The sequence below is a fragment of the Euleptes europaea genome, chromosome 18 (assembly GCF_029931775.1).
Source record: "Euleptes europaea isolate rEulEur1 chromosome 18, rEulEur1.hap1, whole genome shotgun sequence".
NCBI classification, from domain to species: Eukaryota; Metazoa; Chordata; class Lepidosauria; order Squamata; family Sphaerodactylidae; genus Euleptes; species Euleptes europaea.
Window position 1 is genome coordinate 28332144 of NC_079329.1, and position 15485 is coordinate 28347628.

Consider the following 15485-nt stretch of genomic DNA (forward strand, 5'->3'; position numbering starts at 1 on the left):
CTCTTTGCTTTCTGAGCAGCAGGAAAATAAGTTGGATCCAACCCAATGGGGCTTGAGCGGGAGAATTTTTGTGGATGCGCCCCATAGACCAGATCCCCACCCTTAAAAGGGCCCAGAATCTGAAACTGCAACCTTGTCGGGTTGTCAAGGTGCCCCCAGCCGCGGCACATACAAGCACTTGAGAAATCCACCAGTTCTCCCTCCTCCCGTGCTGGAGGCAACGTTGTGCTCACGCATCTCTTTTCAAAAAACCTGCCGTGTTCCAATGTCTTTGTACAGCCCTTGCTGTGTCCACGAATCCCCTCCCCTCGTCCCGAGTCAGGAAGACCCCGTGTCACTGCCTCCGCCTTCGGTCTCCGGGATGGGGTCCAGGACGGCTCGGCTGCGGAAGAGGTCGGGGGAGGCGGCTCCGTTCCGCCCGATGCCGCAGGACTGGGCGGCGTTGTGGATCTGCCACAGCGTGTCCAGCGCCTCGGCCTTGGAGTGTTTCAGCAGATCGGCCTGGCCCTGCGGGTGGAGGAAGGGCAGCAAAGGTCAAGGAAGGCAGTCAAGGGGTGGTCCAGGAGAGAAAATAGTCGAAGGCCCAGCGAGCCACTGCAGGGTGGGGAAAGTCAAGAGTCTTAAGCATTATTCTTTGGTCTTTTTGAGGAAAGAGACTTAGGGCGAAAACGCACGGTCGCTTTAGCCTCCTTTATTCCCTCTTTCAGCCAGGATTCAGCCAGGATCCAATGAATGAGTTTTTGCCGAACGCGCGTTCGATCCTGGCTGAATCCCGGTTGAAACAGGGAATAAAGGAGGCTAAAGCGACCGTGCGTTTTCGCCCTTAAATGGACAAATAAAAAACCATAACATTTAGAACTGAATATAGATAGAAGAAATATTCAGAGTATGTAAAGTACAATAGTATAATGACTAATAGAGGATGTGATAGAGAACTTAAAAAATGATAATGTCTTCTTGGGGCAGATGTAGGATGCCTGTATGTAATGTTCTGAACCACTAGGACACAGATATCAAATGTTGTTATTATTTTCCCCTCCTTTTCCCTAATTTTCCTTCTGTACCCTTATAAGAAAAATAAAATATTTTTTAAAAGAGTCTCAAGCTTTAATAATTCTCCACTGTAAAATAAGTTTCTGGGACACAAAGTAGATTAGAGAAATTTGAGGAAAGACTGAGGGAGTTGGGAATGTTTAGTCTGGAGAAGAGGAGGTTGAGGGGGGACATGATTGCTCTCTTTAAGTATTTGAAGGGCTGTCACTGAGAGGAGGGCAGGGAGCTGTTCCTGTTGGCAGCAAAGGACAGGACTCGCAATCATGGGTTTAAATTGTGGGCGGAGAGGTACCGGCTGGATATTAAGAAATTGTTTTTTACTGTAAGAGCTGTTCGACAGTGGAATCAGCTGCCTAGGGAGGTGGTGAGCTCCCCCTCACTGGCAGTCTTCAAGCAGAGGCTGGACAAGCACTTGTCAGGGATGTTCTAGGCTGATCCTGCATTAAGCAGGGGTTTGGGCTGTATGGCCCCTTCCAACTCGATGATTCCATGATTCTATGAGTCCAGGGACATGGAAGAAGCCTTTTCCCAAACACCACGGCAGCATAAAAGCTGTTCAAAGACTTCAAAAGGTAGTGAGCAGCAGCTAGAAAAACAATAAGCTATAACCAAGCACTGGGCTGGGATGCTACATTTCAGTAAAAGTATACCAGAGTTAAGGATCTTTAAAGCTAAACACATAAAGCTAAAACATTCCTTTGAAATGTGGTGTTGGAGGAGAGTGTTACGGATACCCTGGACTGCCAAAAAAACAAATCAATGGGTTTTAGATCAAATCAAGCCCAAACTGACCCTAGAAGCTAAAATGACTAAACTGAGGCTGTCGTACTTTGGATATATTATGAGAAGACAAGAGTCACTGGAAAAGACAATCATGGTAGGAAAAGTTGAGGGCAGCAGGAAAAGAGGAAGACCCAACAAGAGATGGATTGACTCTATAAAGGAAGCCACCGCCCTCAATTTGCAAGATCTGAGCAAGGCTGTTAAGGATAGGAGACTTTGGAGAACATTGATTCATAGGGTAGCCATGAGTCGGAAGCGACTTGATGGCAACACACACACACACACACACACACACACACACACACACACACAAAGCTAAACAAAAGAAAAGAAAGGCTTTTTTCCTCCGTTCCTGCTATTCCCCAATACATACATTCTGGTACACACACTTGGAATTCCCCACAGGGCAGAGCTCACGCTGTTGCCAGGGCCTTTCTATGTAATCAGGTTTCAACGCCAGGGCTCAGTCCCAGCTCATATTAATTCTTAATAATAAAAGAGCGTGCTTCTGGGTACGTGCACTGAATAAGTTATATTCTCACACACACAGGTCTAGATTGAGAAAGCATCAAGTCAAAATGTTTCTGGAAACTGGAACTCTGAAGGAGGGATGAGAAAAGTCTATTCAGGAAGAAGAAGAAGAAGGAGAAGAAGAAGAAGAAAAAGAAGAAGAAGGAGGAGGAGGAGTTGTTGTTTTATATGCCAATTTTTTCTACCTTTTTAAGGAGAATCAAGCCAGCTTACAATTGCCTTGTCTACCTCTCCCCACAACAGACACCTTGTGAGTTAGGTGAGGCTGAGAGAACTGTGACTACCTCAAGGTCACCCAGCTGGCTTCATGTGGGGGTGTGGGGAAACCAACCCGGTTCATCAGATTAGAATTCGCCGCTCATGTGGAGGAGTGGGGGATCAAACCCGGTTCTCCAGATTAGAGTCCACCGCTCTTAACTACTACAGGAAGGAGGAGGAAAAGGAGAATGGCTTGACTACATAGTGGGGACCCCCAGGGTAAAGCCACACATAACATCTATACAGGGGTCTTTACCTGCATTAGGATTTGCTACATATGGCACACCGGCCAGTTAAATGCAACAGCTGTCAGTCTTGTTCTCTCTGGCCCTGCTAAAATTGGCGGTCTGCTTTTTAATTTAAAGCAACATGCATCTTTTTTATTCACTGATATGCTTCAACCTTTTTTTTAATGCAAGTTATTAAAGAATACCAGTCACACAACTGCTTTGGGAATGTAAGGGAAGGGAGCGAGATGTATCGGTGAGATCACAGGCAAGAGCCAGTCAGCGCTGTCCATGGCTCTATTCCCCCCAAATTTAACCACTCCAAAAAGCAGCAGAACAAATTTATTCACAACTCAGTTTTAAAGACCCAGGACTTCTTTCCTGTTGGAAATCCACACCATGCAGCCCTTATCTTTGGACTGTATGTGGCAGGGGGTGCTTAAAAAACGGCCCCAACATATATATCTATCTACCCAGGCTTCGGAGAGCAGGGCATGGATTTCAGCAGGAGAGATGCGCCATCTGCTGGATGTGAAAAGTCTACTCCTTATAAATCAATGTGAGTCCGGAATAATCCTGGGTCCTTGCTCACAACCAAGAATGGGCTCTGGAATCTTCAAATATCATAAGTAGGGTTGCCAGCTCCAGGTTAGGAAATACCTGGTGATTTGGGGGGGGGGTGGAGCTTGAGGGCAGGGTTTGGGGATGGGAGGGACTTCAATGGGGTATAATGCCATAGAGTTCACCTTCCAAAGTGGCCACTTTCTCAAAGTGAACTGATCTCTGTCACCTGAAGATCAGTTGTAATAGTGGGAGATCTCCAGCCACCACCTAGAAGTTGGCAACCCAAATCAGAAGGCAGGTTGCAGGACCAGCAAATGTCATTAGCTGAAATCTTGGGGTTGGATCCCATCAAATTTTCCAACAGTGAAAGAGGAAGGAGGGGTCCCTTTTTGACCACCAAAAAGAGTATGGTAAGGAATGCAGGATGGGAGATACAATCAGAAGAAGAATCAGATGGGATCAAGAAGAAAAGTTGGTAGGATCAAACCTTTGGAGATCTACTGCCAGCCACAGCTGGCAGGTCTAGATTAGGGTTGCCAGGTCCCTCTTTGCTATTGGTGGGAGATTTTTGGGGTGGAGCCTGAGGAGGGTGGGGAGGGGAGGGACTTCAATGCCATAGAGTCCAATTGCCAAAGCTGCCATTTTCTCCAGGTGAACTGATCTCTATCGGCTGGAGATCAGTTGTAATAGCAGGAGATCTTCTGCTATTACCTGGAGGTTAGGAAAACAGTACAGGGGCAACAATCATATACAAAAAGGTGCAATTTATATAAGCTACTGAAGTGAAAACATGTACAATATTGTACTCAACAAGGTAACCACGCAACAAACTAACAATCAATATGTACAATATATATAGCAAGGAGCCACAATGATTTTCCAAGAGTCTCAGCAGAGTAACAGTAGCAATACAGTTTCTGTGTACAAAATTTCATAAGAAGCCACAATCTTCCATAGGACACGGCCGTTTCAGATTCACAATGATATGGAATCCTTCTTCAGTCCTTCCTATTAGTTAAAATGTACATCTCAATTATACCACTAAAGATTAAAGCTATTCACAATAACAAAAATACAAGATTATATACTTACAAATATTGTTTCCAAAAAGTGTGCTGTCATACACAAACTTGATACCATCCCACGTAGGGTAAGCATAAATCAGGTTACAAAAAGATGTCAGCAAAGTACATCACATAATGCAGCATAGAAGGTTGAAAAGTCATAATGAAAACCCAGAGGTGTGTCATTGCCTGGGTTTTCATTATTTAGTTGGATTGACTTTTCAACCTTGTATGCTGCATTATGTGATGTATTTTGCTGACATCTTTTTATATCAGCAGTTTACCAATGACTTGTAGTATCCCACTGGGAACAGCTCATCTAGTAGAAACGTCTGTGCAACTATGCAATCGATACAATGAATCCTGTATTGGAATTTACTTATTGAAATTTACATAGTTGCTCTTTCATCCTGAATGGGAGAAAAAAATCGCATTTGGATGTACTTGCATGCATGCATTGAGAAATTACATTGAACGGAACTGAAGAAGAAAAAAGAAACGATCGTCTTCCTGTTCACCTTTAATCAAGAAAAGCCTTTGCAACATTGCCATTGCAGCAGTTCTTTGGAACTTTGTACCTATGTGGACTATTGAAATAATTTTTTTTTGTATATATTGTAAATATTTGTTAGTTCTTTGCTATTCTGTGATGCACAAATACACCTTGTCATTTCACTAGCATTGTCAGTGTTGTTAGCTGTTATTGCCAGAGATTCCTGCACTATCTTCCTTCCCTTAGGTATCAGTGCAGAGGTGTTTATTTGGGTTGCTCTAACCTCCAGGTAGTAGCTGGAAATCTCCTGCTATTACAACTGATCTCCAGCTGATAAAGGTCAGTTCACCTGGAGAAAATGGCTGCTTTGGCCATTGGACTCTATGGCATTGAAGTCCCTCCCCTCCATAAACCCCGCCCTCCTCAGGCTCCGCCCCCCAAAACCTCCTGCCGGTGGCAAAGAGGGACCTGACAACCCTAGGTTGTTGCAAGGAGTAAATAAAGGAGGGGAAAATGATTTATGCCACCCCGAGCTTCTTAGAGGAAAGGTGGAATTGAAAAATGTAGTAAAATAAGAGCAAGAGTGGCATAGTGGTTAGAGTGTCAGACTAGGATCTGGGAAACGCAGGTTCGAATCCCCACTCTGCCATGCAAGCTTGCTGTGGAAGTCACTCCCTCTCAGCATAACCTACCTCACAGGATTGTTGTAAGGATGAAACGGAGGAAGAGAGGGGCAAAATGTAAGCTACTTTGGGTCCCCACTGGGGAGAACATAGGGTATAAATGAAGTAAAGAAATAACTAGACAATAAAAATAAATAAGTAGTGCTTACACTCAACTAAATCTGTACAGAATTGTAGCTCACAGCTCTTCTAGCCCAAAGCTTCTTAAACTGTGGGTCGCGACCCCATCTGACTATGGGGGTCATGAAAAAACTGGCAACAGTAAATGGTAAAATTATGTATACCAAAGAATTGTTGTAAAATAATTTTCTTTATGATTTATTATCAGTAAATGTTTGATTTGTATATCTATTTTATATACCTGAGGTCGTGTAAAAATTTCTTGGGCAAAAAGGGGCTGGGAGTGGAAAAAAGTTTAAGAAGCCCTGGTCCAGCCCTAACCTCACAGAGAGGCAAGAGAGTTCAATAAAAACTCCACTGGACCTCCAGAGAAAACGAATTGTAAAAGAATGGGTAATGTTCTCCCGATAAGGAACCATCCAGCCTTCCAAGTTCTGTCTCTAGCTTCCCAGGGAGGAAAACCTTTCACGCATGTTAAAACAAATTAAAACAAATAAATTAGATCGGGAAGAGCCAGGCCTCAGGGCGTCTGCACCCCCCTAAACAAGAGAGTTCTGGTGTGTGAAAGGGCTTCTGACAGCAGGAGGAACTGCCTAAGGTACCTTCGAAAATTGGGCCGGACTATGGTGCTCTACCACTCAGCCAAGAATCTCCTTTGCTTCCTTACCCTGAACATGAACGCTGACCTATCTGATGCTGTCGTCTAGGGCCACAGCTGGATAGCAGCTCCAACATCAGTCCTTTTGCAAACCACTGCACCCCCTTGGCTACCGGGGTCCTCTGTAATCAAAGCGCTGCGTTCCACTCATTATATGCTAACTGAATCTGATTCATCCAGATGGATAAGTTTTATTGAATATAAAATTAGATCAATTGGAATCCCTTTGGATTCTTTGCACTGCCTTACAGAAAAAGCAGCGTTTGAGATGATTAAGCATAGATTTATAGATATAGAACGGCAGGAGCTTAGAAGATTAGCAAGTAGTAGATGTTCATCCCTGTGCTGGGAGCCTTGGCCATAGAAATAATCTGTGGCACAATATTTCATGTGCCTAACTGTACCCCAACAGCGGAGAGCATATATGCTCGCTAGATTAAACGTATTACCATCTGCATTACTATATGGAAGATTTAATAAAGTTCCATATCTGGATCGGGTCTGCCCATGTGGAGAAGGCGACATAGAAATAGTTTCACATATCCTCCTTAAGTGTTCGCTCTACGATAGGGGCTGTTCCAATCTCACAGACCCGTTACTTGCTGATAGGGAATGGTTGCCTACCAATTCAAAGGTGTCCTTCGTTATGACCACGCAGGATACAACAATTATTGACTCAGTGGCAAGGGCTTTTTTTGCTTATAATTAGAAAACGTGATTGCTACTCTGCACCATATAATGGTTATAACCAAGTAACCAATTTAGTGGGATTTGTATGTTCTTATAAAAACGATTTTATTGTAAACTTTACCATATGATACCTGCATACTTTATATCATGATTTTACTGTAAACTCCACTGTACGTTTTCCCTTTTAATGCCAATAAAGGCTTTTGTATTCGTTCGTATTCAAAGCGCTGCTCACAAAATGCACAGCACAGAAAGAAAAAAAACTACCCCCAAACAACACACGGCAGTTTAAATATACACAAATTCATAAATGCCCAAGAACCACTAGGGGGCAGATGGCGGCCTTAGATTTGGCAAAAGCACATGGGAGGCGTACACGGCCTCAAGGAATGGCCTTGTCCGACTGGCGGGGTAGAGCAAACACTGGAAGGATGCTGTAAAAGAGCGCCGACTTCTAGCGAGCAATCATTCTCCAGTCTGTATGGAAGTGCTTAATGCAGTGGGGTCTTCATCATGTTGCAAACCTTCCCACAGCTGCCTGAGGTGTGGGGGGGTTGCAGGCTGGCAACATGATGACCAAATGTCACGCGGGCAACCTTACGCAGTGGGGCTTGGGGTTACGTACCAAGAGGAGGCTCAAAAGTATCTCTATGAGGATTGCGAGGTAGATCCCTGCCCCAGTTTTTAGACTAAAGAACTGGTTCACCTACTTAAAGATACAGGCTCTGAGCAGGAAGCCGTTCCCAGTGGCGTCCTGCGTACGATAGAAGGAGGAGGAGGAGGAGAAGTAGAAGAAGAGCTGGTTTTTATATGCTGACTTTCTCTACCACTTAAGGAAGAATCAAACCAGCTTACAATCACCTTAACCTTCCCCTCCCCACAACAGACACCATGTGAGGTAGGTGGGGCTGAGAGAGTGTGACTAGCCCAAGGTCACCCAGCTGGCTTCATGTGGAGGAATGGGGAAACAAATCCAGTTCAGCAGATTAGAGTCCGCCGCTCATGTGGAGGAGTGGGGAATCAAACCCAGTTCTCCTGATCAGGGTCCACTGCTCCAAACCACTGCTCTTAACCACTACACCATGCCCAATAGCTGGTTGAGTTTCCTGAAAGGAGGGAAAGACACTGCACATTTGCTCAGGGGTACTTAAGTCTCAGTTCACACAGATGTGTCGCCGCACCGGAAGCCGGCTTGGGATTCTGCTCTGGTGACCCCCTTCCTTAGAGTCAAATTACCTTGAGGACCGTGATGTTCCAGGCAAAACTCTCCAGCGCTTTCTGCAGCTTCCGCCCTTTCAGACCCTCCTTCACCTCCAGCCGGTGTAGCTCTTTGTGAAAACCCATCCCTGGAGAAGCAAGGAAAGGGTGGGTGGGAGAAAGAGGGGCACAGGGAAGAGCGTCACAGGAGCATCACCTTCTGTCCGGGGCAGGACTTCTTTGCTAAGTCTGAAGTCTATCAAAGAGAGCATGAGGAAGGCATTGTTGTCCGTAGCGGCATGGTTTGGCCCACTATCACCCCTGGAAAAAAGGTTCTGCAGGTTTTCCTAGGGCTTGCAAAAACCTGAAAAACCTATTTGGGCAAAGACAAGAGTGGGACCATGTAAAAGCATGTGTACATCATGGGTCATAATGCCTGCATCATCCTATAATCATCAACTCTTTGGAAAAAAAATGTCTCTCTCCAGCTACTGTATGTCTCCTTTTCCATCTCTGCCTGGAGGTACTTCCCACAAATTCCCCCCCCCCATCTTACAGCCTCAATGTTCGCCATTCCCCATCTTCCACACAACGCCCTTTGTCATTTCAAACCTAGTCAGGAGCAAATTCCAAGAACCTCTAGAACTTCGGAATCATTATATGTTTAGTATTATGCAAAATAATGGCATGTATGCAAAGGAAGGAAACATTTTCCTATTCCAGGAGGATGGTTGAGTCACACAGAAATGCCAGTGCTGAAGGCACAGCACATCTGGATGGGCAAGTTCAAGCAAATCCCTGCAGGAGTTGATTCACAACCAGGCTTGTAACCGGACAGCTTGTGTGGGGGTCCTGAGGGGATAATTCAGTGCAGATCAGTACGAAATTAAGTACTGATTACTTCACATGCTATTTAATTGTATCAAATGTAAATGCAACAAAAATGTAGTTGTACACTGTTTAAAAAAACTGTACACTTATAAAAATTCATGCTTGTTATTGTACCACAGAATACAACCTCCCTATGTGCCCATATATTGCCACAAGGAAAAGGGCTAGAGTTACTTTTCTTTAATGAAAACTGAAAATTCAATGAAGGAGCCTGGAATATCTTTAAGGAGGGAGTCTGTTCAAATATACAGTTATAAATCAAGAAGCACTGCAAAATTATATTCAACTATACACATAATATATATCACATAATACATATCACATGCCTGCACACTCTCAGATGACTAGACATATCACATAATTTCACAAACCTTCTTGATTTATAGCTATACGTATGAACACATTCCACTGGAATCAATGTCTTTGGGACAACACAAAAGATCCATCAGAGGCTTGTTTGACATGTAATTCGCCTAGGTAGGATGTAAAATTAATGGCCAAGACAGTCATGAGAGATAGTTCTTTCGAGGGTGGCCAGGACACAAACTTTTAAAAAGAGCTGATCTGCACATGCAGGCTAAAACCCTTGACGACTTGCATCATCAGGGGATGATGTGATTTGTACATGTGAATGGGACATTCATGTAAATATGATACCACAGCCCAAGCATCAGTTATCTTGGCACGTGATGCTTTTGAACATGGGGTTTGTTCACAGATTCACCTGACAGTGTTCAAATAGATAGTAATTACGGTTAGGAAAAATCAAGGGGTACATGAAGCAGCCCCAAATGCAACAGACAGCTAAATCCTGGGAGCTGGATGTGGGGTGGGAAGGAAGCATTAATTTCATCCGTGGCCCTCTTTTCTATAAAAAGAACTCACAGCACTAACATCCCAGGTGGAGGGAAAGGAGAGGCCAGCATCACCCACCTGCTTGTTGCACCTGGATAATCTTGGTGTGAACGGCGTCGGCTGACTCAATTAGCATCCGGCTTGTCTGGATCATCTGGGGGGAGGGCGAACACAGAAAGAATGTGTGGGGAGATGTGGCAAGCAAAGTGCCCCCCCACCCTCCAGGAGTTCTTGGATCAACCCCTTCCCTTCCTTCATAGCACCTTTAGTAGGCCCTCCAAGGTAAAAGAGACTATAGTGGTTAGAGCAGGGGGTCCCTATCAGGGTGCCTGTGGGTGCCACGGCGCCCACCACCTTTTCTGGCACCCAAGTGTTTTAGAAAGTGGGCAGCCACAGCACAGGAAGCTTCACTGTGTGACCGAAATAAAGCCGTGGCAATCATTTTGTGGCTGGCTCCGCCTCCCGCGACAGCCATTTTGTGGCTGCTGCGCCCACCATGCCATGTCAGAATCCCAAAGGTGCCCGCAGGCTCAGGACCCTTTAGTTGAGATTTGTGGATGCTTGCCATTTGGGTGGGGGGGAGGAACTGAGACAATGCTTCTCCGGCAAGGCTGAGCTCTCACACGATAACAGGCAGCGCTTAGGGTTGCCAGGTCCCACTTAGCCACCGACGGGAGGTTTTGGGAAGGGGCTTCAATGCCATAGAGCCCAACTGCCAAAGCGGCCATTTTCTCCAAGGGAACTGATCTCTATTGGCTGGAGGTCAGCTGTAATAGCCGATCTCCAGCCACCACCTGGAGCTTCAACACATCAAATGTACAGCACAAGGCTCTATAAACTCACTGTATTCATTATCTACATTACAACATCAATTGAATACAAAGCATCAAGCACCATCACCCAAAAGCAATATTTAGAAAACTGTCTTGTTACCCTGAAAGATGCGGAGCACCAAAGTCCGGATCAGAGTCACAGATCTTTGGTCTGCACATGCTGGATAATGCACTTTCAATCCACTTTAACAACAGTTTGCAAGTTGGTTTTTCCATTCCGCACAGTAAAATCCATCTTCAAAGTGCATTAAAACCAGATTGAAAGTGCATTATTCGGCATGTGCGGAAATTGTCTGCACCCCGATCAGTGGAATTTCTGTCCGTCCGCAGCAAGAAGACCTGCCTCAGCCCGGCTGCCTGCTGATGTCATCGCTCCTTTGCGCAGGACTAATATATTAGGGACAGCTTCGGCGTCCTCCAGACTTTGGCGTGCCGTGTCTTTCAGGGTGACAGATGATTACTTGTTCACTGTTGACAGAAAGGTGTTTCTGTGCCTTCTAAATATTCTAAATATTGCTTTTGGATCATTGTGTTTGATGCTTTGTATCCAACTGATGTTGTAATTTAGATAACGAATACGGTGAGTTCATAGAGCCTTGTGCTGTACGTCTGATGTGTTGAGCCAACTCTGGCTGTTACCGCACTAGGTTTTCCCAGCAATGTAGTAAGAGTTTGAAAATGTTATAAAAAATACTGTTCGCACTTTCTATGTATTCCCACAGATGTATTAAGAGTTTGAAACTGCTATAAAAAATACTGTTCGCACTTTGTTTGGCCCCTTTAGCTGTGAAGACGTCTTCCAACCATTTTTTAGCCGTGGCATCCAAAAACCCTTTTAAAGCGATGTTTTTTATAACATTTCCAAACTCTTGATACATTGCTGGGAATACCTAGTGTGGTAACAGCCTCTAACAGCCTAGTCATTGCATTCTGTACCACCTGGAGGTTGGCAACCCTAGGCGGCACTCACAGTGTCGTAGGCGGCAAGCACTTTCCGTAGCAGCTCCGGGACAGGCCCCTGGGCCTCCATGGAAGGGTACTCCTCGCCCAGGTTCAGGGTGACGGCCGGGGGGCTCTCCTTCTCACTGGGTTGCAGCCACGTGGCCAGCTTCAAGATGCACTGCTTGATGTTTGCAGCCGGTGTTAAGCCGCACAACTCCTTGAAGGAGACCAGAGCGTTCTGGAGGAAGACGAGACAGATGGGGGATAAAAACAGTGACCTCCACGGAGACAGTTATCAGACCCATGGCCATGCCTGGGGCTACCCTCCGCTGCAGTGACCCCATGCTTAGATATCTGCCAATGTTGGTAGGCCTGGGTAGCCAGCCAAAATCTGTGGTTGCCTTGAGTCTAGGTTGCCAGGTCCCTCTTAGCCACCGGCCAAAGCGGCCATTTTCTCCAGGTGAACTGATCTCTATCGGCTGGAGATCAGTTGTAATAGTGGGAGATCTCCAGCTAGTACCTGGAGGTTGGCAACCCTATTGTGTGTACATCAACTGAATAACAGGGGAGCTGCTTGCTTAGGGACAAATCCTTCCATCTTAGCTTTGTTTTTTGCCAGTCTGCAAAAAGGGAATAAGGAGGGGCTCAAGCTGAATTCATACACTTGAATTTATACCGAGTCAAACCCTTGATTCTGTCAAAGCCATTATTTTCTACTCTGACTGGCAGCAGGGTCTCCAGGGCCTCAGGTACAGGCATCTGCCACTTTGCCTGTTACCTGAGCCTTTTAACTGGAGATGCCAGGGATTGAACCTGGGACCTTCTGCGCGGCAAGCAGCTGTTCCACCACTAAGGGAATTCATGGCTCAGCTGAAATTCCATCTGAGGCTCAGACTCCCTAGCTTAGAGAACATGCATTCTCTTGCCTACAATTCACAAATAACAAGCAAACACTCGGAACTCAAGCCTGCCTTTTTCCTTCCTTCTGTGCTGGCAAAGATGGTCTGAGAAAGCTGGACGGTCTTTCTAAGCCCTCGGTCCCTGCTTGGCCCTCGCTTTCTGCAGGGCTGCTCTGAACAGCTGCCGTCCACCCATACTTGGCCAGAGCAACCAAACAGAAACATAGCCGGGATCAGCCACAGTGCCGACCAAGAAAGCAAGCAGCACACGTGGGTCTCCCGCTCCTTTGTGTAATCCTCACAACCACCCTGTGAGGTAGGTTAGGCCGAGAGAGAGAACGACTGGCCAAAGGTCAGCCAGTAAGTTTCACAGCAAGTGTGAATTTGAACCCAGGTCCTAATCAGTGACTGTAGGTGGGCAGAGTTTAAGAGACTAGGAGCTGTTAGAGAAGAGAAGAGAAGAGAAGAGAAGAGAAGAGAAGAGAAGAGAAGAGAAGAGAAGAGAAGAGAAGAGAAGAGGTCTTTTACTCTGGGCTCCGGTGTGATAGGCTGTGCCTAGTGTGACTTTGGCAAAAACCTTAAAGGTGATGAAAGAGAGAGTTTGGGGAGAAAGGTCCCTACTCTAGTCACTGAAGGGAAGAAGAGTCTCTGGGGAAGGAGGTATTCCTGGCCCAAGTGTTGTGTGAAAATTACTTTAAGTGCTGCAAAGTAATTCCACAGAGAGATAAAGGAAAGGAGAAGGGAGAATCTCCACATTTCCTAGTTTTAGGCACCAGAGTATACACATGAATTTCTGTTTTAGGCACATGAATACACATGAATCTTTGTGAGAGCCAGCATGGTGTAGTGGTAAAGAGCAGTGGTTTGGAGCGGTGGAGTCTGATCTGGAGAACTGGGTTTGATTCCCCGCTCCTCCACATGAGCGGCGGAGGCTAATCTGGTGAACTGGATTTGTTTCCCCACTCCTACACTCGAAGCCAGCTGGGCGACCTTGGGCAAGTCACAGTTCTCTCAGCCCCACCTACCTCCCAGGGTGTCTGTTGTGGGGAAGGGAAGGTGATTGTAAGCCGGCTTGATTCTGCCTTAAGTGGTAGAGAAAGTCGCCAAGTAAAAAACCAACTCCTCTTCTCTTCTGCGTGAAGCTTATGGGACTAAGCTACCTTAAAGTGTTCGAAACCTTAGTCAGATAAAATATAATCTGTGCTGTATGCGTTGAGTAACTCTTTATATGTAGAGAAACTTTGGACCTTTCCTTAATACTAGTTTCTCCTCCCATACCTTTCCCTGTGAAATATCATAAAATTCTGTTGTTTTACTGCTGAACTGGGTAAAGCCTCTGGTGCCTTGATTGTCTGAGGTAAAGCGAAGTATGTAACGTGAGAGAGATCCCCCCGCCCCGTCACATACTCCAACACTTGAACCGTTACACCGTGCTTACCCCTTCTTAGAGTAATGGTAGCAGCACTCTCCAATTGCTAGAGAAGGCAGGGAGAGATCAGTAGGGACCTGCAAGAGTATTTGCCACTGAGAGAATGGATGGTTGAAACTGAACGAGTGATCTTCATGTTGAATGGTTAGATGAGTCCACAGTTCAAATCCCCACTTAGCCAAGGAAGCTCACTGGGTGTCCTCAGGCAAGTCACTCTCAACATCACCTACTTCACAGGGTAGTTGTGAGGACAAAATTGGGGGGGGGTAGAGAATCATGAATGCTATTGTGAGCTCCCTGGAGGAATAACAATTGGATTCAGGCCAGATCTTCTTTGGGAGAATAAAGTGTATTAACCTGTACTGTGTATGTGGTGTCTTATAGAACATAATGGGGAAAAGACCTCTGCCCTAAAGCACTTATGATTTAAATTGCAATAATTGAGAACACTCAACAGAGGCTAAAGTTAGATGCTATGAAGATTATTTGCATGGCTTCCACCAAAACTGGCAGCCTTGCATCTCTTGGCCTTTTCTTCCTAGAGCATTGTGGGTTTCACTGCCAATAGAAAGGGTGGGGAAACCCACTATGTGATTATGTCACTTTATGCGATTGAGTTTAAAAGTCCCTGCTGAGGGGGAGAAGACACGAGGCTGCTGTTTTCAGTGGCATCCACGCGGTATCGGTCCTGTCTCATTCCAGCCCAATGGAAGGAAGGCAGAAGTGAGGATACTGGGACAAATTACCACTAGTGTAGGGATAAGGGGGGGGGGGAAGGACGGTGAGATTAGGCCCAAAGCTTCACAGAAAAGGAACGGGGATGAGGAGCGATTTGAAGGAAGAGAGTGAGGCGGTACAGTTCCACCGTTTGGGGAGCAAGTTCAGATATAGGATGCCCACAAAGTCTGGATAGCTAGAGAAGGCAGAGAGTGTTGAGATGGAGAGGGAAACAGGATTTGTAGTGCAGGGATCTGAGGGACTCGCTTCTTGTTTACTACAGCAAGGGGGAGACTCAGGATACAAGCATACCTTGGAGATCTTGCGGGATCTGCTCCAGCCCACCGCAATAAAGCAAATATTGCAATAAAGCGAGTCACACAAATTTTTTGGTTCCCCAGTGCATATAAAAGTTATGCTCACGCTATACCGTAATCTATTAAGTGTAAAATAGCATTATGTCTTTTAAAAAAATGTACTGTAATAATAATGAAAAGTTTTGAGATATTGCGATAATTACCAAAATGTGACAGAGATTTGAAGTGAGCACGGGCTGTTGGGGAAGTGGCGCCAATAAGACTTGCTCGAAAGTGCAATA

General features: G+C 45.6%; 1 protein-coding gene across 1 annotated transcript in view; it reads right to left on the reverse strand.

Annotated features, from left to right (window-relative positions):
* Nucleotides 1–313: 313 nt before the first annotated feature.
* LOC130489756 (inactive phospholipase C-like protein 2) overlaps nucleotides 314–15485 on the reverse strand; it is a 45693-nt gene continuing 30521 nt past the window's right edge. The window contains exons 3-6 of the mRNA XM_056863548.1: nucleotides 11871–12080; nucleotides 10146–10221; nucleotides 8361–8470; nucleotides 314–507 (exon numbers count right to left, since the gene is read on the reverse strand). Of these exons, the coding sequence (XP_056719526.1) occupies nucleotides 319–507; nucleotides 8361–8470; nucleotides 10146–10221; nucleotides 11871–12080 (585 nt within the window). The 3' untranslated portion in view covers nucleotides 314–318. The remainder of the gene's footprint in view (nucleotides 508–8360; nucleotides 8471–10145; nucleotides 10222–11870; nucleotides 12081–15485) is intronic.